General features: G+C 42.6%; 4 protein-coding genes and 1 pseudogene across 4 annotated transcripts; 2 read left to right on the top strand and 3 right to left on the bottom strand.

Moving 5' to 3' along the window:
• Nucleotides 1-555: 555 nt before the first annotated feature.
• On the bottom strand, nucleotides 556-3,845 carry LOC107305349 (BTB/POZ domain and ankyrin repeat-containing protein NH5.1). Its single transcript, XM_040529486.1, has 2 exons — nucleotides 3,062-3,845; nucleotides 556-2,012 (listed from the first exon to the last, which is right to left on the bottom strand). The coding sequence occupies exons 1-2, from the start codon at nucleotides 3,590-3,592 to the stop codon at nucleotides 1,056-1,058; spliced, it is 1,488 nt and encodes a 495-aa protein (XP_040385420.1). The 5' UTR covers nucleotides 3,593-3,845; the 3' UTR covers nucleotides 556-1,055.
• Nucleotides 3,846-9,682: 5,837 nt separating this feature from the next.
• LOC102718886 (scarecrow-like protein 3) lies at nucleotides 9,683-13,282 on the top strand. Its single transcript, XM_040529362.1, has 2 exons — nucleotides 9,683-10,875; nucleotides 13,099-13,282. Exons 1-2 carry the CDS (start codon nucleotides 9,683-9,685, stop codon nucleotides 13,280-13,282), a joined length of 1,377 nt encoding a protein of 458 aa, XP_040385296.1.
• Nucleotides 13,283-14,325: 1,043 nt separating this feature from the next.
• On the top strand, nucleotides 14,326-15,817 carry LOC107305552 (annotated as a pseudogene).
• Nucleotides 15,818-18,327: 2,510 nt separating this feature from the next.
• LOC102700288 (probable calcium-binding protein CML36) lies at nucleotides 18,328-19,142 on the bottom strand. Its single transcript, XM_006663744.3, has one exon. It carries the CDS (start codon nucleotides 19,043-19,045, stop codon nucleotides 18,500-18,502), a length of 546 nt encoding a protein of 181 aa, XP_006663807.1. The 5' UTR covers nucleotides 19,046-19,142; the 3' UTR covers nucleotides 18,328-18,499.
• Nucleotides 19,143-22,147: 3,005 nt separating this feature from the next.
• LOC102718322 (PP2A regulatory subunit TAP46) lies at nucleotides 22,148-26,366 on the bottom strand. The gene is made up of 9 exons (XM_006664255.3): nucleotides 26,023-26,366; nucleotides 25,782-25,904; nucleotides 25,603-25,689; nucleotides 25,375-25,479; nucleotides 25,025-25,186; nucleotides 24,454-24,489; nucleotides 24,252-24,323; nucleotides 23,300-23,577; nucleotides 22,148-22,604 (listed from the first exon to the last, which is right to left on the bottom strand). Exons 1-9 carry the CDS (start codon nucleotides 26,176-26,178, stop codon nucleotides 22,370-22,372), a joined length of 1,254 nt encoding a protein of 417 aa, XP_006664318.2. The 5' UTR covers nucleotides 26,179-26,366; the 3' UTR covers nucleotides 22,148-22,369.
• Between the last annotated feature and the right edge of the window lie 1,287 nt (nucleotides 26,367-27,653).

Genomic DNA, 27,653 nt, shown 5'->3' with positions numbered 1-27,653 from the left:
TGATGGTTACTTATCTGGCGCGAAAAATATAGTAATAGATTAGTTTATAATTAATTAATTATTAGTTATATAAAATTTAAAATAGATTAATATGATTTTTTAAAGTAACTTTTTTATAGAAAATTTTCGCAAAAAATACACGTTAAACAGTTCGGGAAGTGTGCGCGTGAAAAAAAATGGAATTAGGTTAGTAAGAGAGGGAGAAGAACAATGCCTCAAAGGTCATGCAAGCGTGTTCATGTTCTCTCTTGTAACAGGATTTTGGTAATTTGTCGCCCCATGTTGGACAAAAATCACGTACTGCAGGTACTAATTGTACATGAGTACAGGATGGAGAGCATGCATGCCATCAAAAAGCCATTCTTAAAGAGCACTTCAGAACAGGGAGAAATTAAACGACCTTACCAGTAGATAGATATTACAGCCGGTCATCCGAAAGGATCGATCCGGGCCGTCCAATCCTCCATGATATATATGTACCGTGTGGTGAATTTTCATATATTGAAGAGAAAATGAAGTAGTGCACAGTAATAGGAGAGATGCATGTGCAAAACCCTGTGCCATTCAATTGCATGCACACCTAGATTCGCCTTGTCGAATGCCACTCGATCCCCATTCCTTCACATGATCTTGCACCCCGCTTTCCTATCGTCCAAAGCCTACTACAGTAGCCAAAAGCTGCACTGCATAAAGACATTGTAAAAACACCAACAGCTAAACTCATGCATCCTCTTCACTTCTTCAGGCCATCAACACTACTATAGCTGAAGCTGGAGCAAGATTTTTTTTTTTTGTTGGAGACAGCTCCATTACAAGATGAACATTGCTGGGTTTGAAACTTTTTCGAACAAATTAGCATGCAACAGTTGCTGCGCAAGCGATAAATCATGCGAAGATCGAACAATCCACATCAAATACCACTAAATTCTTGGCCATATATCCTAGCTATATAGTAGCTAGCTACACCCATTTGGTCTCTCTGATCTTGTCAACCATAAACCCCACAAATCTCAGCACAACTAGAAGAGAGAAAGATAGGGAACAATTTTACTTAATTATGCGAAGCCATTGGGGAAGTACATGGCGGACGGGCTCCCTCTGCCGTTGTTGCTTTTCCTCGCCTCGTCGGCCACTGCCGCCGCCGCCGCCATTTCCTGGCCCTGGTACATGAGCGTCGAGTTCATTGTCAGGCTCACCAAGCTGTCGTCGGCGTCACTCCTCGGGAAATTGCCGCCGTCGCTTCCGCCGGCCTCGCCGGCGCCGGCGACAGGCGCACCGTCGTCGCGCGTGGTCACCATCACCGCCGACTGCACGAGCTCGAGGCAGAGCCTGAGCTTGTTGGGCTCAATATGGGTGAGCCCCGGCACGGCGCCCTTGAAGAGGAACTCGGAGGTGAGGCTGCGGAGCACGTCGAGCGGGGTGACGCCGTCGAGCGTCCTGGCGTTCGGGTCGGCGTGGTGGTCGAGGAGCACGGACACCATGTCGGGGGAGACCATCTCCGCCGCCAGGTGCAGCGCGGTCTTCCCTGTCGGCCCGGCGCGGGAGTTGACGTCGGCGGCGCCGAGCTCGAGCAGCGCCTTGACGACGTCGCGGTTGCAGTGCTGGACGGCGTAGTGGACGGCGAGCGCGTCGTCGAGGTCGAGGCCCTCGCCCATGACCATCAGCTTGACGAGCTCGATGTCAGCCGCGTCGAGGGCGCGCCGCATGCGGCGGATCTTGTTGTCGCGGTCGGCCGCGGAGGACGCCGCGTTGATGGGGAGGTAGTGGTGCGTCAGGAACGGCGAGCGCGGCGTGGCCGCCGCGGTGAGCGGCGACTTGGAGCGGATCTCCTCAATCTTGGCGACCACATCGATGGGGAGGTGCTTGGCGAGGAGGTCGGCGGAGAGGCCGGAGCGCGCGACGAGGTGAGAACAAGTCGCCCAGAGCTCCTGCATCTCGAACTTGCGCGACGCCATCAGCACCTTCATCACGTCGTCCACCGACGCCTCCTTCACCATGCTCTCCAGCTGCTTCTGCATTTGCACACACATTGCATCGTGCCAATCAACAATACTGTCACCACTAATATCAAGATGCCTAATTAATTAATTAATCACATCAAAATGCAAGTTCAGCTGATTAACAGCATGAAATGTTGTTCTTAGTGTTGTGTAGTACTTCCTTTCACTGCTTGCCTGCCAGAGATATGCAGCATATATTCATCATGATGCTAAACTGTACTTTGTTAGAACAGCATGCAAGAATTATTTTTGGAAATGACGCGCGATGCAGGCCCTGGTGGGGATTGAGCTAACCCAGATAGAATCGAAGTGGGGTGGCTAGGGTTGGATCTCCAAGAAACCCTAGAAATGCAAATGTATGGCTTTCATGATGTGAAGATCAGGAAAGCATGGCAATGGGATGGATGGATGTGATGTAAGGAAGGGACGGACAGACACAACCAAGAGCTTGAAAAGACCCTTCCTAGTAAAGATGAGTCAGAAGGCTCCATGACAAGTGATGACAGAAGCAGCAAGGGCGAAGCAGCAGAAAAGCAAGCGAGACTGTTAGAGACTAGAGACGACTCAGTCCTATCAGTACACTACCCCATCTCACCCACAAACGCCAGAGCAGGAAAATCTTTTAAAAAAATATTGCGATGAATGATCGAGGAGAGGCCGGGCTGGGCTGGGCATGCACTAGATTCTGCTGCAGCTACTGGGCATGGATCAGAGAGAGCACAGTTAATGGCAGTAGTGCATGAATCATGCAGCTCAGCTCAGTAATCGGAAAAAAAGGCAAAGGGGCAACCTAGGGATCTAGGCAAGGATGCAGCAGGATCAGCTCAGAACTTGAGCATTGCTTCTGCTGACTCCATCTTAATGTCACCAAAAGATGCTCCAGGCCAATCATGCCAGGCTTAACTACCATCGTGTACTCTTAATCACACCAAGTGTAGCTAGTGAGCATGCAGTCCCCAAGAATTGCAAACATGGAAGAGGAATTTCAATTGCAGCTGCAGCCTGCAGCCTGCAGCATGTGATCCATGCGTACGTCGTGCTCCTGAATTTTTTTCCACTACCTGAACCAGCAGGGCGAGCTGCTCGACGCCGAAGGAGCGCGCGGCGGCGAGCGTGTCGAGGGCGAGGTCGACGGCGGCGCCGCACCGCGTGTGCCAGCACCCGCGGGCGCCGCACCCGGGCAGCGGCCCGCTCTTGGGAGCCGCCACCGACGCCTGCCCGCTGTACAGGAACTGCAGCACCAGCACCAGCACCTCGTACCGGATCGAGCTGACGGGGATGACCAGCTCCGGCGTGGCAGGCGCTCCACCTCCACCACCACCACCACCGGCGCCTCCACGCCCGCCACCAGCAGGGCCGCCCCCCGCCGTCGTCGGCCAGTTTAAAGGCGGCGGCGGCGGCGGCGGCTGGTGGTTCGGATCAAGGCCGCAGAACAGCTTCCTAAAGAACAAGCTCCGCGCCGCCAGCACGCAGCGGTGAGCATGGACAAGCCGGCCCTCGACGCTGAAGGCGACGTCGCTGAAGGCCTGGCCATTGATGAGCAAGTTCAGGTAGTCGAGCGACAAGGATTTGAGCGAGTCCTCGGAGCTCATGATCTCATGTGCAGGCAGCTCAGCAGCAGATAAAAGGCGGCGCGGCGCCGAATTGGCCCCAACTTTTTGGGCGCAAGACAAGGTGAGGAGATTTTGGAGAGATTTGGAGGAGGAAAGCAAAGAGAGGAGGAGGAGGGGAAAGGGGAGCAACACCAAGGTAGGAGCAACTGTTGCAAGAGAGGAAGAGGGAAAAGGTTAGGGTGGAGGAGAGCGAGAGAACGGAGGAGGGGGAGCAGCAAGCGAGGCTCCTATCAATTCAATCCCCTTTGCGCTACAGCTACAGCAATGGCAGCGTACCCGTCGTCTCTTTTGTGGCAAGCGGCTTGTGGGTGGGGACGCATACAGCTGATGGTGGCACTGTTCCGCCTACAGTATCAATGGTCCATGAATTTTGTGGCCCGTAAACTGTGCATGCATTTTCACCGCTGACAGCAAGGGCACTGCTCCATGTAGACCCCATCTGCCAATGGCACTATAGGCACTAGTAAATGGTATATACTGCCTCAAGGTTAAACGAAAGCCAATAGAAGCAAATAGGAAAATATTGTGATGGATTATAAGAGAAAGTGTGTGAAAAACTTAGTCATGGAAGCCATGCGAAGGTTATCCGGAACTCTTAATTTATAACTAAAAAATAACGTGTGAATAAAACTTTTATATGTGTTTCTTAGTGATCTAAAAGTGAAAGTGAAAGGTGAAAATAAAATATAATAAAACCCTCCAACTCAAAATTTGGCGTCTCAACGTGAGCATGAGCGAAATTATAAGGCCCCATGATTTGTTGAAAAGAAAATATCGATGTAATAATTGTTATATTTTGGAGCTCATTTTAAATGCTAGAAAATATTATATTTGCAACTGAGTGGTACAGTTTGTATGCAATTTTCATAATGCACATAACTTTTTTTTCTTGTGACAATAAAGTGAGGAAGTGTAAAGGCAGGGTTTGCGATTGGTTAGTTTTAGTTTTGTCAAGATTCAGTCGTTAAATATATATGATGATGACGTTCTCATGCGTAATATTTTTTAGAGATGTTTTAATCGGTGATATCCTGCCGCAGGTGCATGCATGTAGGTGTGTGTGGCTGCGATGCAGGTCACACGGTGGCTTGTTCCCTGCACTGTGTTTGCGTGTGGGTATTAACCTTTCCCGATGGCTAAGTTGATTATGCCATTAGCTGTTGTTTCACTTCGGTCAATTTATGAACTGCGGAAGACCATCAACTAAGATGGAGATCGTTTCGCGGTTGCAACTGTTTATAAGTCAAAATTTAAATTTTAGAACTTAATTTTAAACTTGATTTTATGGTTTTTTCATCATGGTTTCTTTTACACATTTCACTTTTGAGTTTTGAGTCGCTATAGACACGTATATAAAAGTTTTATCTATAAATTATTCTTTGTTTGCAAAAATACGTTTTCACTTGTTCCTCTAAAAATCAAAACGATGGGAGCCTAACCAATTAATTTCCTTTCACCGTTCCACATTAATTCTAGGACATTGACATCATTGATCCGTGCATGAGGACATGCCCCAAAATGTCACCATTGCCGACCTGCTTAGCAAGTGTTGTTTTTAGAACGATACCTTATAATTAAGACATATGATAAAAAAGACATAATCTTAATGTAAGATTCCTGTAGTTCTAGTATCAAGTGTCAAAAGGCTTATTAAGGCTGATAAGTATATAGAATAACAAAAATAAACCCGAAATTAATTCTAAAATTAAGTTCTAAATTCTAAGTTTGGTTGCGACTGACTCAAAGCATTCAGTTCCACATGGCTTTGTGTATTTTTTCCATGTGCCAACATTCTTGTTAATTTTTCAATTTGAATTGCAAATTTGGAACTCCAAGTTGTGAGGTTTAAGAACTTCCAATTGAATTCCTCAAAATTTTGGCCATTCTATCAGTTAGTTAAAATTTACTTATTTTCAGTTAAAGGAGATCGAGGAGATAAACATGCCAACTAAAATAAAGCTTCCAAATATACATGTAAGCTTTCAGAAAATACTCCATCCATTTTTTATTTGAAATCATTGACCTTTTTGTCTAGATTTGATCATTCATCTTATTAAAAAATGTTACATAATTATTATTTTTTTATGATTTAATTTATTACTAAAATAACTATAAGCATGACTTATAATTTCACATATTTCCGAAGAAAAAAGAACAAGAGGTCTAACATAGATCAAAAGTCAGTGACATCAAATAAAAAAACCAAAGGGAGTAATTGATTAACAAGTGTTTTTCGTGCTCTAGAATAATGTATGTGCCATTTTATGTATTCCAATCGAATGTTGCTATCGCCAATTTATTGCACACATAAATATCACGCATATTTTAATTAATTTATTGGACACTAGTGGACGTACATTTTTACAAATTCATTGACATGGTGTGGCCAAGATTTCATCGATCTTGTGATATTCGGAGAAATTCATATTACTCCCTTCTTTTTTATTTGATATATTGACTTTTAGATTTATGTTTGACAGTTCGTCTCATTCATTTTTTTTTGAAAATGTGCAAAATTAAGTCATTCCTAAAGTTTATTTTATAAAAAGTTAAATTATAACAAAGTAATTATAATTACATATATATATTTTTAAATAAGATGAATGATAAAACGTAGACGTCCAATAAAAAAACCGAGGGACTACTTCCTAAGATCACAAATACTTTAAATTAATTCTATTCAGATAACTGATGTAATCAACTTAATATTTAAAAGTATACTGTCAAATTAAAGTTTTGAAGTTCAGCCAAAACAGTGTCGAAACGTATATTTGGAAATGGATGGCATTCTATTTTAGACATCTCTTCATGAACAATCAATCTATATACTTCTACGGTTTTATTAGTTGGGATTTGAGAAAGCTGTCGTCTTAACATGAAAAATATTGTCATTCATGATTAGGTGGATCTAATTATCATGGTCGTGGATTGTATTGGAAATTCATGTTATAAAGAATATATAATTGGTAATTAATATAATGGAATCTTAAGTTTTAATTCCTTTTTAAAATATAATTATTTTTAAAATTAGGAATTTATATATAAATATTATATTGTCCATCTTGAACTCTTGATTTTGTACTGTATTTATTTAAGCCTGAAATTCAAAATATAATTAGCAAGTTGTAGTTGATGTAGAATGTTTTTTAACCTAAGAGTCTATATTTAAAAACAACTAAGTCATATGTTTAGCGACTAGATCATGTCACCTCAACTGTAAATGCTAGAAAATTACATCCCGTTAGAATGGGACATGCTACCTAGGTATCAGCGTATCCCGCTCTAAGAGCATCTCCAACAGATCATCTAAATTTGATCATTCATATCTTCATTTGGATAATCATCTAAAACAATTTCATCATCTATATCTGTTTGTACTCTAGCAGATCATCTATATAGGACATTCTCCATATTTTTTAGAGAATGGAAAGAGAACATCCAAGTATAGAGTTTCGTCTCTAAATATGGATGACATCTAAAAATAGAGGATGAGATGGATGTTCTGCTGGAGCTCAATCTTACCTTTTATCCTCTATTTTTAGATAGAGGATGTGATAGATGAACGTTGAGATGCTCTTAAGCATTATGCAGTTGCGTAGTCTCCCTCTAATTAAATACGTAAAAAATCCTATTTGAAAGATTAAATGACCGTATATTATTTCGCGAGCACATTTATTTGACTTCCTATAGGAAAACAGGACAACATTGAAAGCAATCAAATATATATCTCTCCTCGTTCCTTTTTCCTCTTTTCTGCCTCTTCATGCTGCCATTGCGAGGCGTGCCTATCTCTATGAGCAAACAGTGGATGCTCTCAGATTTATACTTGCATATAGTAGCTGGTTCAGTTGATCTTAAATTTGGTGCACGCTGATAGTACACGGCTAACTTAATTGAAAGAAAGATCGAAGAATTCGATCCGTACGTGATCGATTGCTAGAGTTCTCTGAAGATCTTTCACGTCGTTATTAGGTATATTTTTAGCTTTTTCTTATACTTATATACCAAAATTTAAATTTTTAATCTTAAATTTTAGTTGATTTTAAGTTTTTTCATCGTAGTTTTTTTTTAACTTTTAACTTTTAGATCGCTATACATATATATAAAATTTTTATTTATAAATTACTTTTATTCGTAAATACGTTGTTTGGTCTTTTTCTTTTAAAAAACCAAAAGATGACCTAATAGTTTTTCTGCTTAATTTCTAGCTAGCTTCTGCTGCTATACAAGCTAGCTTTTTCCCGGTCGTCAGTGCAAAAGTATATGCGTCCATGCATGCGTGCCTCCGGCAGCTGCTCCATGACTCCATGCTCGCTTGATCTCTATCTATCTTTCTGCAATCTGCAGCTACGAGTTGTTTTATTTTTTATCGATCTGAACCTGAAGATAGTTAACTGCATATATGCTGGTATATATGCTTTGACCACAGTTCAAGTGTACAGAAGACCAACACACTTTTATAGTGGTTGTTCAGTTCCATTACTTCAGCATCTTGTTTGCCAGAGAGACCAGCAACAGTGGTTGATGTCAACTGTACAGTAGTACATGTGCAGACAATAAGATGTACAGTATACACAATATAATACTGGTAGGAAAAAGGTATAGAGACTATATGGATGCAGTATAATAGTGTATAACATGTATGGATAGGTAGCTGCAATCCTACAAGACCAATTAAGCTGGCCATGCTGAACATTTAATTATGTCGTTAGCCGCTGCTGCATGTATTAATACTCTTTGTTAGTGTAGTTAGCGGCCACCAATTACTTAGTTTAATGCATCATCTCATTTGCATAGACAAACAAATTAAGTTAGCTAGTGAAAGTACTAGTGCAGTACTGCTGCTGTTCATCTGAATGATGCTATTGTTAGCTCGGTCCATGCATGCACGCATATCATTTGCAACGCCCTACATATCAAATCTCACCAATGTGAACAGCAGATTTATCTGTACTAATGTATCCGAGAGCTGACAAATATTAAACATGTTTTGAAGAGCAGGGGCCTAATGAAGCAATGATCAGTCACCAGTAATGCATCAGCAAAGAAACAATCGTGAAGAGTAGAAACTGAAGAGAAGACAGGTTGTATTCGTGATGGGCCGGAGCACAAAGAATTATTGGGCCAGTCAGGTTAGGTTGCCTCAGTCGAGAGAAAGCCAATAACAGGAGAGTCCAGCATTCGACTTGTACGGCAGCCATCAATCCGATGGGAGAAAATTGGAGATTTGGGTCTCAAAACACAGTACTTCACAAATACGGGTTTTCAAACATTGGCTTTGTGAAAATGGGTCTACACAAAGCCAATGTTTGGAAGTAGACCCATTTTCACAAAGCCAATGTTTGGAAATCCGTATTTACGAAGTGTTATGTTTGGAGATACAAATCTCCAATTTTCTCGTCTGATGGATATTTCTTAGAAGCTTACACAAAACTCCAAAACATAGCTCTTGGTCCTTAGTCCAAGGAGATTGGCTACAAAGTAGTGATCTGCTATGCTGTTCCTTACTCGTAGATGAGCTAAATACATACAAGAAAAAACAAAGCGACACACAAATCCATTGGAAACAGAGTAATAACAGACAAGTATATTCCAACAAGAAATGCTTCCGTGCAAGACAAATGATGAACTTAGCAGGATTACAACTTGGCAAATGTACATCCAAATCCTGCAATCCAGGTCATATTTTATAAGCAACAAATTAATACTACTACCTTTTCTTGTTCTCTTCAATCATCCAATAACAAAGCTATGAAGCAAGCAAGCATACACGAATGCATGATGCATCTGTATCTAGGGCTTCTATAAATTCAGCATCTGCAACAACGTTGAAGCCCTGCTCCTGGTAAGACCACCTGATCGAGCTATACTACTAGTTGTTCATACGTAAGATTGAATCGATAACGCAAGCAAGAAGCCATGAATCCTTTTGATTCCGAGAGCGAAGCGACGATCTCGCCGGAGCTCTCGCTCTGCTCGCCGTATGGGCCGTGGGCGAATGGCCGTGGGCCGGACGAGCAGCTGGGCCTGGCCCTGTTGGAATGTGCGGCCCACGTAGAGGCTGGGCCCATGGCGAAGGCCGCCCGCTGCCTCGCGCGCGCCACGGGCCTCGCCGCCGCCGCCGGCGACGGGCCGCGGAAGCGGCTCACCCTGACCCTGGCGGACTGCCTGGCGCGGTGCCTCCTCCGCCCCGTCCCGGCCATCACCGACGCGCTCATCGACCCCTGTAGCTACCTCGACCGCCGCTCCGTCAGGGCGGCCCGCCGCGGGTTCTTTGAGCTCAGCCCCTTCCCCAGGGTGGCGTTCGTCGTCGGCAACCGCGCCATCCTCGAGGCGGTGGAGAACGAGAGATCTGTGCACGTCGTCGGTATGTCAGGTCCAGCTACCCAGCCATGCCAGTGGATCCAGCTCCTGTACGAGCTTCGCCGTCGCCGGGGACGCCCGCCGCATGTTGTTCGGCTCACTGTCATCCATGACGACGAGGAGCTTCTAGCCAAGATGGCAGAGTTGCTTCATGACGAAGCCGAAAAGCTCAACATGGAATTCCAATTCCATGGCGTCGTTGGCCAGCTTGAGGATCTGGACTCCGGCAACCTTCAGAATGTCCTTGAAATAAAATCCGGCGAGGCGCTAGCCGTCAGCTGCAATCTGCAACTGCATCGTCTCCTTGCTGCTGATGACGACGCGACGTACAGCTCTCGCTCTGCCCATCTCAACCAAATGGCGAGCATCGCGCAGCTCCAGCACATGGCGGCGGCGAGCTCGCGCCAGCCGAGTAGTAGCAGCGACTGCGGCAGCGTGCAATACAAAGACGACGACGATTCTTTCCAAAGCCCCGGCACGCCACTGGCATTCGTGTCGCCGCCGGCGTCCACCCCTCACTTCCATACGCCGGCGCCGTTGGCGAGCTTCCTGTCCGCGGTGCGCGCGCTCTCCCCAAAGATCGTCGTTGTTGCTGAGCAGGACGCGGACCACAACGGCGTCTCCTTCCGGAAGCGCTTCTGCGAGGCGCTGCACCACTACGCCGCCGTGTTCGACAGCCTGGACGCCGCGGCCGCCACCTCGTCCTCTCGCCACTGGCCGCCCGAAGAGCGGGCGCAGGTGGAACGCGTGGTGGTGGGCGAGGAGATCAGGGGCGTGCTGCTGCGGGAGGGCGCGCACCGGCGCGAGCGGCACGACCGGCTGCGGCATTGGGCCGCGCGCATGGAGATGGCCGGGTTCACGGGCGTGCCGCTGAGCTACGACGCCATCAGGCGCGGGAATGACATGCTGCGGCGGTGTGGACTGCGACCCGGCGAGAACAAGGAATGCAGCGGATGCCTCCTCCTGTGCTGGAGCTCGAGGCCTCTCTACTCGGTGTCCGCATGGCGGCCGGCGGCGAGCAGAGCGTCGGTGTCAGGTTCTGAGAGAAGCGATAGCGAGCGCATGTCAGTGCCCAGCCAGTGCTACATCACTCGGGACTCCGCTACTACCTCCGTCCCATAAAAGCAAGTTCAATAATATAGCCAACTACTAGCTCCAATTTATCTATAGCCAATCTAATAGTCAATTCATATAATAGTTAGCTACAAAACATCAATACATGGTCCCACATGTCATACACACACTATATCTTGGAGTCCGTATGCAGCTGGCTACAAATTAGTAGCTCACTACTCTTCTCTCTCTTCTCTTATTTCTTTAAAATATGTTTACAGCTGGCTTATAGCCTGCTATTGTACCTGCTCTAAGAGCAAGTTCGATAGTATAGCCAACTACTGGCTCTAATTCATCTGTAGTCAATCTAATAGCCAATGTATACAATAGTTGCCTACAAAACATCAATACATGGTTCCACATGTCATACATATATTTTGTCTTGGAGTCCGTGTGCAGCTGACTATAAATTAGTAGTCCACCTCTCCTCTCTCTTCTTTTATCTCTTTAAAGTATACTTATAGCTGGTTTATAGTCCACTATTGTACCTGCTCTAATAACCTTATTTTTCTTTTTCCGTGTCCAACGTTTGACCATTCGTCTTATTTAAAAAAATTATAAAAAAACTTTAAAAAATAGTCACATATAAAGTACTATTTATATTTTATCATCTATTAATAATAAAAATATTAATCGTAAAAAATTTCAAATAAGACGAATAGTCAAACGTTGATCATGGAAAAACGAAAAATGAGGTTATTACGGGACGGAGGTAATACATAATACCGGACATAATAGTATACCACGAGTATTAAACAAACAAGACAAACGAGCATATTTTGTTAACTTGTTTTTAATTTGTTTGTGATATTATTCAATATATTAATCTGTATAAATGCCGAGAGATAGTTGACTTGAAATAATGAAAATTATGTATAGATGCGAGAATTATTAAACATTCCGACTTTAATATGATTGAACTATTTTTCTTTCTAAGATGGATAATACGGACACTTTGATTAGTTTGATTCTAAGGTCTATTATATTATAATAGATAACTAAAAAGAAGTCATCAAGATTACAAATTATCATATTAATCAAAAAAAGAAAAATATCTTAACTATGGTTCAGATTATAATAGTATCATCGATAAAATTTGTATACAAAATATAATTATATACAGGAATATGATGTAAGAGTTGTATATAAATTCAAATATTATAAAAATAACAGCTAAGAGTTTTATATGAAATCTGAAAGTATATGGGTAGAATATATGAGTTGTATATGACATCCAAACCTTGTACTAACTCCTTTCCAAGTAAGATATTTTTTTTCTCATTTTAGTTTGTCCCAAAATAAATTAATTTTGGTAAAATTTGCTACAGGGCATCGAAAAAACACGTAATTAGTCGGTGGACACCGTAAGATCAGGAATTTGCTACAAGGCACCACAAAATATGATAATTAGCTGGTAGACACATCGGCCATCATTTTATTTATTTCTAAGTCTAAAAATTTTAAAATGATGAGATTGCCCTCGGTGGCCGGGTCGCCGCTGTCCTCGCTGCAGCTGGTTCGACGCCGCTGCCACTGGCTCAGTCGCCCTGTAGGCTAGGGTTCGGGTGTGGGGTGGCGCCTAGACCGATTGGGTCTAATTCGACCGGACGCAGTCGGTATAACGGGTTGGCCACCGAGGGCAATTTCACCATTTTTAAAATTTTTGACTCCGAAATTAATAAAATAATGGCCAGAGTGTCTACCGTTAATTACCATATTTTTGTGGTGCCCTGCAGCAAATTCATGATCTTACGGTGTTCACCGGCTAATTACGCGTCTTTTCGATGCTCTGTAGCAAATTTTCCCATTTATTTTTTAGTAATCATTTATTGAAGTTTATATAAACAAGAAATAAAATGTATTAGAAATAGATAAAACAGAAGACAATTGTATTGAAATTTGATAAAATGAAGGTTATTATAGTCTTTTAGTTTTTTAATGGTATGTGTGACGAGTGAAAAATAATGTTATTTTCAGGTGGAGTAAGTAGAAACCAAGATTGTTTTTTTGAAGAATCTGCTCAGCTTCGGATTGAAAATTTGCCAGAACAAAGAAGACAGAGGCTGCCTTCTACTGTGCTGGGGTTCTACTAATCTCTACTCTATCTCAGCATGGAGGCCAAACAAAGGCTCTGGCTCTGGGAGGAGAGAGCATATGTTAGTCCAACGCCAAATAACATGGCCAGCCCAGTAGGCATCTCTCTCCATAGCAATTCTAGAGCAGAAGACTATGGCCCTGTTTAATTAGTTTCCCCAAAAAACATCACATCGAATCTTTAGACACCTTAATAGACCATTAAATATAGATGAAAAGAAAAACTAATTGCACAGTTATGTGAGAAATCATGAGACAAATCTTTTGAGTCTAATTAGCTATAAGTGCTACAATAACCAACATACGCTAATGATGGATTAATTAGGCTCAAAAGATTCGTCCCGCGGTTTGTAGTCGAGCCGTGAAATTCGTTTTTTCATTCGTGTCCAAAAACCTCTTCTGACATCTGGTCAAACGTCTGATGTTACATTCAAAAATTTTTATTTTCCCAACTAAACACCCCATATATATTTTGGCATAGTAATCTCATGTCCAAAGTTTATGCGCCTGAATTAAACGCTGAGAAACTCATATGCTGGACTTCTTTCTTGTTCATGACCTTTCCTGCAAAATAGACGAGGAAAATAATCTCTGCTGGGAAAGAACAACAATAGCTTAGGTCCAAATGCAAACGTTTGCTTCAAGAACCACCTGCAGCTAGAAGTTTGCAACTTCAGACAAAACTGAAGCTTTGCTTCTTGTCAAACCAGGTTTTGTTTGGACCAAGACCGCAGATTTTTGGAGCTATTAGCTTTCATTGATCCTCTGCTTAGTCATGGAGCACAAATAGCAACAAAAATAAACTAAATCATGACTATTTTTATAGTTTCATACAAGCATTGTGCAACAGGAGCGGAAGAAATTGAACTCAAACTTGTCTGGTAGCATCCGATCCAAATGCTGAAGATAAGTTCCAAGAGAATGATTCCAAGCTCCTTAGTTATTCCACCAAGATACAGACGACATCTCTTAGTTCTATCCGAAGATGCATACACTTCTTCTTTGTCACTTCTTCGTCCCATGAAAATTTCATCGCACACAAACACCTGACCTTGCAACACAACAATGGCGACATGGCATTAATCTTGATAAGCTTCACAGCTCTGAATTGTTAGTTGAGTTTGGCTTGCAAGAAGAGGGGCATGTTCCAGGACGACATGCTGTCGTCGGCCACATCATCGCCGGCGTCGTCGGTGTACTCGCCGGCGTCGTCGAGCGGCGCATGGGTGCAGGAGCTGAGCCATGACCAGCAGAGCGTGCGGCTGATCGGCCTGCTGTACCAGTGCTCCGCCGAGGTGGCCGCCGGCTCGTTCGACCGCGCCAACCTCTGCCTGGAGCACATCACGCAGCTCGCGTCCCTGGACGCGCCGCACGCGCTGCAGCGCCTCGCCGCCGTCTTCGCCGACGCGCTCTCGCGCAAGCTGCTCAACCTCGTCCCGGGCATCACGAGCGCGCTGCTGTCGTTGGCCAACTCCGCCGACGCCCACCTTGTCCCCGTCGCGCGCCGCCACATGTTCGACGTGCTCCCGTTCCTGAAGCTTGCGTACCTGACCACGAACCATGCCATTCTTGAGGCCATGGAGGGCGAGAGGTTCGTGCACGTCGTCGACTTCTCCGGCCCGGCCGCCAACCCGGTGCAGTGGATCGCGCTGTTCCACGCCTTCCGCAGCCGCCGCGAAGGCCCGCCGCACCTCCGCATCACCGCCGTCCACGACAGCAAGGAATTCCTCGCGACCATGGCCACCGTGCTGTCCAAGGAGGCCGAGGCGTTCGACATACCGTTCCAGTTCAACGCCGTGGAGGCGAAGCTCGATGAGATGGACTTCGACGCCCTCCGCCACCACCTCGGCGTCAGATCCGGCGAGGCGCTTGCCGTCAGCGTCGTGCTCCAGCTGCATCGTCTCCTTGCCGTCGACGACGGGAGGAGGCAAGCCGCCGCCGGCTGCCTCACCCCGCTCCAGATCATCGCGCGCTCCAGCCCGAGAAGCTTCGGCGAGCTTCTCGAGCGAGAGCTGAACACGCGGCTGCAGCTGAGCCCCGACGCGTCCGTGGTGTCGTCGCTGTCGCCCAACTCCCCCGAAGTCACGGCGCCGCACGCGACGCCGAAGCTGGGGAGCTTCCTGTCGTCGTTGAGGTCGCCGTCTTCGAAGATCATGGTGATGACGGAGCAGGAGGCGAACCACAACGGCGGCGCGTTCCAGGAGCGGTTCGACGAGGCGCTCAACTACTACGCGTCGCTGTTCGACTGCCTGCAGCGGAGCTCGGCGCCGGCGGCGGAGCGCGCGCGCGTGGAGCGGGTGGTGCTCGGGGAGGAGATCCGCGGCGTGGTGGCGTGCGAGGGCGCGGAGCGGGTGGAGCGGCACGAGCGGGCGCGGCAGTGGTATGGAGGCGGGCGGGATGGAGCGGGTGGGGCTGAGCTACAGCGGCGCCATGGAGGCGAGGAAGCTGCTGCAGAGCTGCGGGTGGGCGGGGCCGTACGAGGTGCGGCACGACTCCGGCGGCCACGCCCTCCTCTTCTGCTGGCACAAGAAGCCTCTCTACGCCGTCTCCGCATGGCGCCCGGCGACGTCGTGCCACCACCACCACGCTCGATCGATCGATCGAGTAGTTGGGATTGGAGAGAAATTGAATTGATCAACGACTTTTTGTTGATTGTTGCCAGCGTCGTCGTCATGCACGGCTGCGATCTTGTGTATTACGTAGTACATCACCATTAGTGTGACTGTGACAGTAGTGTGATCATCGACGTGTCACTTTATCCTGTTCCATCTCGTAAACATAGTTTTGTGAAAAGTGAAATTTCGACGTGTTTATCACTTTATCCTGCAGCTCAGACCTCTTGTCTTTGTCATTGAAGAAGTGCAGACCTACTTCACTTTTGACCGGGAATTTCCCTGAAGCTAGCTAGCTGCAACTGCTTACACCGTTGGAAAGGTTCCCGCGCAATTGCGGGGCATTGATGTTTCCGGTCTTCCACTGAACATGCACAAAGCAAACTTTGGGTCGATTCGGTTACCAAAACTCTTATGGTCATGAGCATTTCTGGCCGCTACTCTATCCTATCATCTATCATAAAAATAGAGTATGTATGAGAGAAAATATTGCTTCAATAAATACTCTATCTCATCATTAAAATAGAGCAATAAAAACATGAGAGAATATAATTATAAAATATTAATAAAATATATATAGATGATGTAATATGAACGTTTTGTTAGAGTGCTGATATGAATAGAGAATTTATTTTAGATGACTATCCAAACAATATGAATGATGAAATTTGGATGAGTTGTTAGGAATGCTCTAAACTCTAAAGCCCAAAGGGCTAGTTCGATTAAGAAGAATTTAAAACCATACCAAAAAAATGGTGTAATATGTATGCATATAATTCATAAGAATTTTTTTTCAAGAGATTTGAGTGGTGGAAAATATTCATTGTTTTTTCTATATAACTTATAGTAAAGGGATTTTTTTGGAGATTTCCATGTACTTTATTTGTACCAACCGAAAGATTTTTGAATTATTACCTCCGTTCCATATTGTGAGTTCGTATATCAATGCATATATTTTATATTTGTCTAGATTCATTAGCATACAAATGAATCTAGACTAGCCTAGAAAATCTTATAACATGCAACGGAAGGAATATTTCATGAGAATCTAAATCTTTTGATTTTCTTGAAACTGAATACGCCCTAAACAAGTTTTGATACTTTCAAACTTTGGTAGAGCATAGTTTGTTTGGTTTGGTTTCAAACCGTGTCAACAAAAGGTGTGTATATGTTGGTGCTATCAAAACTTTGATAAGATTATAAATGAGTGAAGTGTGCCAGCGGTCCCTAAATTTGTGTGCATGTGTCATCTGGTCCCTGAACTCTTAAAATGCATTTTTGGGTCCCGAACTTATCTAGGGTGTCATATAGATCCAAACGGGCTCTGACCCACTCCATCCGCTAACGTGTCATGTCACGGTGACGCCTACGTGGCACTGACATCGCCCGGCTGCCGCCTGCATCGTCGCGAGCCAGCCGTCTCCCGCTTGGGCGAGCGCACATTTGAGAAGGGAACGAGATAGCATAGCAAAGGAGTGAAGGAATTGAGAAGGGAGAGAAAAGAATAAGGAGAGATACTGACATGTGAGACCCACATGGCCCATCAACACCAACTCATAGATGTCACTGTGGCATGTCACATCAGCGGATAGAGCAGGTCGAAGCCCGTTTGGACCTATATGACACCCCAGACAAATTCGGTGACCCAAAAATGCATTTTGAGAGTTCAGGGACCTAGATGATATATGCACACAAATTTAGGGATCGCTGGTGCACTTCACTCATTATAAATCTATTAATTTCGAGGAGCGTAAATTTTGGTAAAATAGCAAACCAAACTAACCCTTAGTTCCATGGAGAAGATTGAAACATATCGATAAATTGAGCAAATTGCTAAAAAAATGGTTTTTTTACATGTGCAAATAAAAATGCTATAAACAAAACGAACATATTTTAATCCCCAATGTGTTTTTTTCATGTTTTCTAAATAGATAAATAGAAATGAAAAAAATGATAACAGAGTTTAAACTTGAAATACATATATGTCCAAATTTAACTTCTAGGAGTTATAGAAAATAACAAAATTGCTTATAAATGTACAAATACTTGGTTATCAATATGTAGTCTTGCGTCTGATTAAAAACAAGCAATAACGAATGTCGCCACTGTGCAAGTAGAGAACCTAACTGACCGTTGTGTTCATTTGTCGTGTGAAACTCGTACTATGTAGTACGTAAAAGGGGAGTGGATTTTAAACTCTCGAGTGGATGTGGTCTCGTTTATTGTATAAAAAAATAAAAAAAATAAATATAGAGTAATATAAGATATAACACTACATAAGCATACAAATTCAAATATGACTTAAGATAGATTAATATAAGATATAACACTACACAAACATACAAGTTTAAATATGACTTCAACAATCCATAACAAATATGACTGTAAGTATACATATAGTATTCAGATTTCAATTTGTTATTTTTGTTATGGATTATAGAAGTCATATTTGAACTTGTATATTTGTGTAGTGATATATCTTATATTAATCTATCTTCACAATTTTTTTTAAAATTTTTTGATAATAGCACGTAATAAATAAGGAGACATTCCTTATAGGTTTAAAATACTTTCTCCGTACAAAGAGAACAAAAGAAATTGGTGCACAGATAATGAACAGCGGGCGAGACGTACACGTAGATACAAGAGACGATTAGCAACAAGCACACATCAACTCGATCAAAACCTATATATAATCACGGCATCACGCGCACCCATGCATCATCATGCGCGCGAACTCGTCGAAGCAGACGAACCCGTCGCCGTCGGTGTCCACGCCGCCGATCATGCGGCGGCAGTCGTCGACGGAGCAGAGCGCGTCGCCCAGCGAGGCGAGCACGGCGCGGAGCTCCTCGGCGGAGATCCTCCCGTCCCCGTCGGCGTCGAACACCGCGAACGTCTCCTTCAGCTCGCCCTCGTCGGCCGGCGCCGCGGCCGCGATCTCCTCCAGCACGAGGCCGCCCTCGTCCTCGGCGGCGGCGAGCATCTCGGCCAGCTCCTCGTCGCTCGACACGACGCTCCGCAGGGCCACCTCCAGCTCCTCCCGCGTCACGGCCGCCGGCTTCTTGGTCCCGGAGGAGGACGCCATCGACGGCGGCAGGACGGACCTCGGCGTGGCGACCGACTCATCGGACGACGACGTGGTGGAGCCGAAGGAGCAGCTCTTGGCGCCGCTCCTCTTCCTCCTGACCTTGTGATCCTTGTTTGAGGAGGAGGAAGAAGAGGCGAACAGATGCACAAGCTTCATCATGGCGACGTCGATCGTCTAGAAATCGAGAATTGAGGAAGGGGCGAGGAAGGTGAGGGGTGGACGACGAAGAATTATAGGGGACGAAGGCAAGGTGAGCTTCCACGAAGCTTCGCGCGCGGGAAAATCGAATCGCGCGGGCCTACCATTTCTGCTGCTTATTCGGCTTGCTTTGAAGGTTTCAGTCGTTTCAGGTATACGGCATGATATAGATTTGTACTATACTAATTAAGTTCACAAACACATCAGAAAATGACTAGTCGGCCCACCCATCATGCATGATGCGCATGCAATCCAGTTAAGTTTAGGCCCTGTTTAGTTCGCAAAAATTTTCGCTTAAAAACATCACATCGAATATTTAGATACCTCTATAGAGTATTAAACATAGACGAAACAAAAAACTAATTACACAGTTACGTGAGAAAACTTGAGACGAATTTTTTGAGCCTAATTAGTACGTGATTAGGCATAAGTGCTACAGTAACCTGCATGCGCTAATGACGGATTAATTAGGCTCAAAAATTCGTCTCGCGGTTTCCATGCCAGCCGTGAAATTCGTTTTTTCATTAGTGTCCAAAAACCCCTTTCGATATCCGATCAAACGTCTGATATGACATGCAAAAATTTTCATTTCACCAACTAAACACCTCTAAGAAATTTACTTCTAATTTTCAGTGGGAAAACCCAATACAAATGCTGAAATGCATATGTGCAATACTTTCCCGATCATGCATGCATAAACACCATTGGGCTGTTGTTTGCCTTTTTAAGGAAAAAAAAAGATAAACAACATATTTTAAAAAATAACTTACGAATACATCATTTAGAGCAGTACAATAGCAGGCTGCCAGCTGTAAACACATTTTAAAGAGATAAGACAAAAGACAGAATAGTAGTGGGCTATTAATTTGTAGCTAGTTACAGCACGGACTTCAAGACGCAATGTGTGTATGATATGTGAGACCATATATTAATGTTTTATAGGTAACTATTGTATGAATTGACTATTAAATTGACTATAGATGAATTGGAGCTAGTAGTTGGCTATACTATTGAACTTGCTCTTATATACGTGCTTTTAGCGACATAAGAGTAAAAGCTAGAAAATAAACTATAAAGAAAAAAATCTCAAAATAAACTATGAATTTAAAGTTTAAAATTTAAATGTTTACTTATAAGTATATAAAAAACGAAAAGGTGAGAGTACATGCTAATTAGAACTTATGATTAAATCTGAAAATTTTACTTATAGGTATAACCAGTCACCACTGTATAAGCATATGTAAGGGATCGCCCGCGACAGGGAAGTGAAGGATGAGTTCTATGTGTATCTTTCGATCAGCTTTGATTTGTGGCAGTGTTCACTTGTATTATCATGTCGGCAGCAATCAACATCAACATTACCACGGGGCACACAATATGTGTAAATTAAGTAAGATATTACGTGATCAGGGCAATCCGTTCGTGTACGTAGTATGAACATTAACCATACAGTAGTTAACAAATATGCGGAGCTGAAAAGAAAATGCATACGTGATGGATTGGTTAACCGGGAAGGCGGCATGAAACTTCGCAAGCATCTGTGCAACTGCTTAAAAACGAACAGACTGAGGGAGTGGATTTTAAACATTCGAGGAGACATCCCCTTATTTGTTACATGCTATCTAAATAGTCATCGAAAAATTTGTAAAAAAATTGAAAATAGATTAATACAAGATATATCACTACACAAACATGCAAGTTCAAATATGACCTCTATAATCCACAATAAAAAAATAAGTTATCAATCATGTATTAATCTATTTTTATAATTTTTTTAAAATTTTTAATAACTATTTAAATAGATCCAGGAAGGTTTAGAATACTTTCCCGCAGCCTGAAGACTGACGTACGTATTGGCATGCGATGACCAGAGCTGGTGGTTTGGAAGCTCATCAAACTGGTGAATTCTTGTGGCAGAACGGTGCTTCCAGCCCAGCTTATACAAGCGCACGTAGGTCATATATTCTTGGGCTACATGGGCCAAGTCGAGTATTCCTTTTTATTCACAATTGAAACTTTGCTCTATGTTTTTTTTTTCCTAAACAATCGACTCAGTAATATTTTTCATTTGAGTTGAAAGTTTGATGGTACAAATACAAACTTTTGAAGTTTTAGTTGAAATTGGGAAACACTTGATTAAAAAACATAAAGGGTTTCAATATAAAGTTTTTGAGTTTGCAGTTGAAAGTTGCATATTTTAAATAGAAACACTATGATTTTAAGTTGAAAGTTTTGAGATTTGAATAATAAGTATTGCAATCCCAAGTTGGAAGTATTGAGTAGAAAATTTTGGAGGTTCAGAGAGAAGCTCTAAATTGAAAGAAAGTTAATTTTTGCATGCCTCCATGTAATGCACTAATCATGAATTAGGATTAGACGCTGAAAGCATCTCGAGAATACCAATATTTTACTTTTTAAAAACTTGTATTGTATTCATCTAAAAACATATTGAATTTAAAAATTAGGGAAATTACACACTTCTTAAAAAAAATTAATTTATTATATTTGTTTTGTTTTTAAATTTTATGTCAAATTTTTTCACACTAATTATTTACTCTCATTAGTTACATAAAATGCATGTATTATGCACTTAAACAAAAATTTTAATCGTTTTTAAGCTTATATCAAACATAAATCATCAAGGGCACAAAAGACTATTAGCACAAACTTAATGGTGAGATGAAGAAAAATATAACAGCAGGGCATGGAAAGGATAAGTTGAAATTTCATGGGTATAGAAGAGATCGGATAAACTCTTGGATAAATTTCAAAAGTACAAAAAAGATTTTGTGAGTTTTTAAGGGTATACCAGGAATTTACCCATAATTTTAGCATACAATACCTTTAATCTGTTGTTTTATGAAAAAAATTCTATGTTTAAATATGTAATTTTGTGATAGTTTAATCAAACTATTTTTTCGTGAAATTTAGTCAATTTATAGCGATGCTCGGCAAGCCAAGCGGCGTTGCGCCGTGACGACCGGGCAGGGCGGCGTCGGCGCTCCTCCCATAGGTTACTAATAACTGAGTCTCATGTTTAGTCATATATTGGCAGCAGACGGGTCACCAAAAGCGCAATCAATCCATAATCAGCTTTAGGCGTTTAGCTTTGCAAAGTGCGGTTGAACAATATATAAAACCATGCACTATTATGATATACATATTGAACATAGTATTAATTAACAAAATTCCGCAGTAAGGAAAGTAAGTAGAAATTAGAATCACATATTCTACACAGGCTTCAGCTTCATACCGATATTCAATGGAGTTGGCACAGTAGATGATCTAGCCACAGGGAGTGAGCTTCTTGTTGCCTGCACCACGAGGGTTGTCATCCTTCCAGTCATCCCATGCTCTTGCTTTCTCCTCTTCGGCATCCTCTTCCTCTTGGGCTGACCGACTACCATCCTTGTGCCATGCGGAGTTCGATTCTTGAATCATCTGAGCAGTTCTTTCTTGCCATTTCTCCATCATTTTCATCTCACGTAAGCCAGCTTCTTCTATGCTCATCGTTGGCAACCTAATAGTCCAAATACAGGCAAAACGAAAAACAGAGAAATTAAATCAAAGGATATTCTCATACGCATAACATCACTAATTATTAGGCCTGAACAATGCACGACCCTTTAAGAGAGATGATCTAAAACTTAACATTCAAGCATTGCAGGGGAAGTTGATGGTTTCTTCCTGCGAATGCAGAACAGTATCATTTCTGGGACTTTTTCCATAGATTATGGGCATAAATGTAATGTCACCAACACCTACAAATCAAATCACTATCTCCGCATCTACGCAGTTTCCATATGTTTGCAATCCTAACAGATTAATCAGAAAACTAGAGCTACAAAGGCAACCGTTATATTGTCATTAGTAAACCATCAATTTGTTAGACTTATGGCGAAACATATAACAACAGAACAAGGAAACACCTACGGTTGAATAAACAAGGTCACATACTAATGTGATGAAGCAAACATTATGTAAAGAACCACTTTACAAATTTATCAACAAATAATCTTCCTGTTGAACAATGCGCAATGAAACAGGAGACTGAAGTTCCTGCAAGTATATCAAAGTATGACTAGTATGATGCATTAAACGTTGTGGAAAATAATGCTCCCTCCACATTCTTCCATAACTAAAGTTCACCATCACAAAAAATAAAAAGAGGCAATGAAGTGCCGGCTAGGTATATCGCATTACATTAAAGCTTACCTATAACCTGGCTGAAAAACTTGTGCTGCCATTCTCTCTCTTTCACTGGTCAGTCCACCACCAACAAGACTTGCAGGTCCAAATATCAGTGGCTTGTGTTTGTGCTCGTGAGCTTGTGAAACACTTGCTCTACCTTCAATGACATCTTGAGCAAATGTTGCGCAAGTGATTGGGTCAGCTGGTTTGGAATATGGTGCACGGTTCGCAGCATTATGGTGCCACGCTTCAGCCTTTTTTGTACGTTCATCAAGCATTTCACGAGCAAATGCATTACCATCCTAAAACAACATAAGCATGAAATTATTTTATTACCAAACAAAACCTCGACGTGCAGAGTTTATTGTATGGACATGCAACACAAAAGCAGCAAAGGAAAAAACATCTAATTGTTTTCCCTTCTGGTAGAAAATCTACCATTATGTGCTTTAGAAGGATCATGATAACAAAATCTAATAGCTACAGTTACTTGCACATGACAACAAAAAAAATCAACACTCTTGAGACAACCAAATAAAAGAAACAAGCGAGATTAAATACTTCCAATGGAACACTGTAGAACGCAAGTTACTATAAATTAATTTTATGTCATTATTCACTGTGCATAAATTTGTCAAACAGAATTACTGTATGCAACTATACAGCTACCTACTTTATAGGACTCAACAAATGTGAACTGCACACCATTTATTGTTATCTTCTTTATAGGACACAACAGATGTGAAACTTCAAGCAATTAGCCATGGTCTACTTTGAGGTGCAAAGGTAAGCACAACTATAACAAAAGCTCAAGGCTGCTCCAAAAGTTCACGAATTGTATCAGTAAAAATAGAACCAATACGAAATGTAAGGAACGGTTATCAGAATAGAAGTTAAAAGACTAATATGACACAGGAAAGGATCAGCAAAATATACAATTGACAAGAAATTGGCAATTTGTATTCATTTGTTTTACCTTTGCTTGCCTTTCTTTTACTGCCAGAAGCATCTCTTCTTCCTTCTTTAACATGTCAAGTAGGTCAAAAGACTATAAAAACGAAATAGAAATGAGTATATCTGATGGTCAGGAATAACCCAAGCGAGCACAGTAGCGTAAAAAAATGTAAATCAACATCCCAAGCAGTACAGGGGATTTATTCTTGCCACAACAAACTAACCTTGCATAGAGCCAATGAGATAGTAGCTAGCCATGCCTGCAACATACAACAAAAAATAAAAAGCACAGCACAACTGTTGGTCATTTGTACACCAATGTAAGAAATAAGCAAATAACAGTATGCATCTAATCCAACCATTGGAAGCCCACATTGACAAGATCCCAAATGGTTGATTGGCCATTTGACCACAAAAAAAAAAAAAGAGCTCATATAAAAAAGAGTAGGAAAGGCAATGAGCACTGAAATGAGCATCTTTTTATTACAGGAAAAAAAAATGGTGGCAGCAATCTGTCACTACAGAACAAATCCCTCGTTTTGGTGTGCAGAAAAATGGTATAATTCAGCAAATGTGATCCCTATGAGTTTTTTTAGAACCTCCATCTTCTATTGAACAAAACAAAGACTTTCCTTCTCTTCTAGTACATTATAGCTAATTTTAGTTTGCAGTATTTTGAAATATGCCATGCGGTAATTCCAGAATATATGATGATGTCTTCATTTGGTAAATAAGATCAGATTCAAAGACCCTGAATAAGACATGCACAATGTTTTCTACATTTCTGGTGCTAACCTCTCTTTCTTCCTCTCCATCATCCTCAAAGGCATCTTCCTCCCCGACTTCAATAGGAGCTGATAAAGCAGCTGCTCTTAATGACCGCCCACGCCTTTCTTTCCTCTCCTTGATTTCTAGGAGCATTGTTTCTGCAGCCTTTTGACGCTTGAACCGGGCAACCTAGGTTTGGCAAACAAGAAACAGCTGATTGTAAGTCAACCAACTTTGGAACAGGCCAAGCGGATTGTGAGTACCAGATTCTTCACGCTCAGCAAGAAATTTCGGTCCAGTTTATCATGTTTCTAAATTGCAGAATGTTAAGAGACCCCTTTTTATATATTAGAGAAATTTTTTTTGCCAAAACTCACCTTCTGTGCTCTTCGATTTGCCATAGTATCAGGTTGCTTCTGCCTAGATAATTCAAGCTCATCCTCTGGTATAAGCTCCAATGCTTCACAGATAGAAATGAATTCCTGTGTAACCAATGGGTGATTAAAATATGAATAGTGATAACAGAGTGCTAAATGAGAAGGGACTAAGAAAAACATTGCAAATATGCACCAAATCAACTAAATGTGGCAGGACAAACTGCTAACCTTCAAATGATCCTGTGACGCCTTAAGGACTGGGATCCGATCCTCCTGCACTACCTTCTCTGTCATTTCTCCAAGGTAATACGGTACCTGACGAAAACCAACCGCAATCACAGATTTAGCCACACTTGCAGAAGCAATAGAGGTATGGAGCAAACGTAGATTGGTGGGGAAAGGCATACGAGTAAGTATTTGAGGTTGGCAGTGGAGACATCATCCTTGGTCTCGTTGGAGGAGAAGAGCCCGAGCTTGCTCACCATCTCATCGCACCGCCGCAGCAGGTCGACCCCCTTGCGGATCCCTTCCTGTCCCCAGAGCAAACCAAGCACGCAGACGCAGACGCAGACACAGTAAGCGCTCGCACCAAAATCGCACGAGAGGGGTCGATGAGGATGAGGAGAAGGGGGGCAATAGAAGGAAAACCTGGTCAAGGGAGGAGCTGGAGGCGAGGGAGTGGAGGTGGGACGCCTTGTCGAAGAGGGCGGGGAGAGGGAGGTCGGCGTCCTCCTCCGCCGCCGCCGACGAGTGGAGGTTCATCTGCGCCTGCATCTTGTTGCCGATCTCCTCCACCTCTACCATTCTCGTCGGGCGAGAGAGAGGGAAGAGATCTCCGGAATAAAACCCTACCAGAGCAGCGCCCCGAAGTGTACGGAGAAGAGACGGGGGAGGAACGGAGAAGCGTCGGGAAGGGAAGCCGCGGCCGGAGTTGTTGACGGGGAGAAGCGGCGCGGGGCTCCGGGCCTCCGGCCGGTTCGTGGTTCGATGGACCGTAGAGATCAACGGCAAGGCAAAGGGATATTTAACTATTTGCTACTATAGCGTAGGATGACTTTTGAAATATCATTTATAATATGTCACTGGTGAGACAAGTTAACCTATATAATTATTTGCTTCTTCGTAGCTATCTGCATCAAATGCCATAAGATTTCAGTATCACCATCCACCAAACCATATCACATATTACATAGACATAAATATACAAAATTTTACAGTTACTCTGAATTAATACATAGGTTGTCTGGGAAGAGGAAAATGAGTAGTGATGTGCAGCTTATTTAATAGGTTCATCATCGTGGACTAATTCATTTCAATAACAATTCTAAGCAACATCGCTAGTATTAAGAAACATGAGATCAGAGTCTACAGTGCAAGTATGCATAAATATGCAACATTTATATATATGATTAAATGAGTACAACATAGTTTGTATGAGAAAAATAATAATCTAGCTATAGTTGCTATACTGCCCAATTGATCATTTAGTTTTAACAAATGGCCAAGAGCCAAAACAATGGTCACTGAGACAGTAAGGCTACACCATGGTGAATGATATTGGAACACATCAATGATGATGAGAAATTGGATAGCAATACATCATTCAAGCAAAAATAAATTGTGTGGAGTTGTTAATTAAATATCTACTGTCTAAAGTTGCATGGCGTGTCTGTATTACGTAATAGAAAAAACAACCGGTGTGTGGATATATGTATAAAAAAAATAAATTGTGACCACTTAACAAGAATAAAGAGGTAAATGGAAGGATGACAAGAAGGCCATCCAATTCCGATTGCTAGATTCTAGTCAAATGGTTTTGTAATAGAGCTATTGCAGGGATGCAGGATGCTGGTTGATTACTTATGATTATTACACCGGGCGACGTCGGCGACGGGAGGCCGAGCAAAGGCGGCTGGGCAGGCAGCCAACCCGACGGGGACCGGCCGGGCGGGGCGCTTCATGCGTACAAAAATAGCAAATTATTAATTCAATATCTCTCACCAGTGACATATACGTAAACACATTTTTATAAGAGTGACATTTAGAGAGTTGCCAAATACTATAGTGGCAAATAGTTAAATATCCCAAGGGCAAAAGTCTTATCGATCACAAGGTTTACAAAAGAGTCCTTGATTCGGGCTATTGTTTTCACAAAACTCCTATATTTCTATTACGTGCATTTCGAATTGTAAACCCATATCTTTTCAAATGTTACTTATGCTTATAAGTTAAAATTTTAATTTTGAAACTTAAATTTAGAGTAAATTTTAGGTTTTTTT

Source organism: Oryza brachyantha, chromosome 12, assembly GCF_000231095.2.
Source record: "Oryza brachyantha chromosome 12, ObraRS2, whole genome shotgun sequence".
Taxonomy (NCBI): Eukaryota; Viridiplantae; Streptophyta; class Magnoliopsida; order Poales; family Poaceae; genus Oryza; species Oryza brachyantha.
This window is presented reverse-complemented; position numbering and strand designations above follow the sequence as displayed.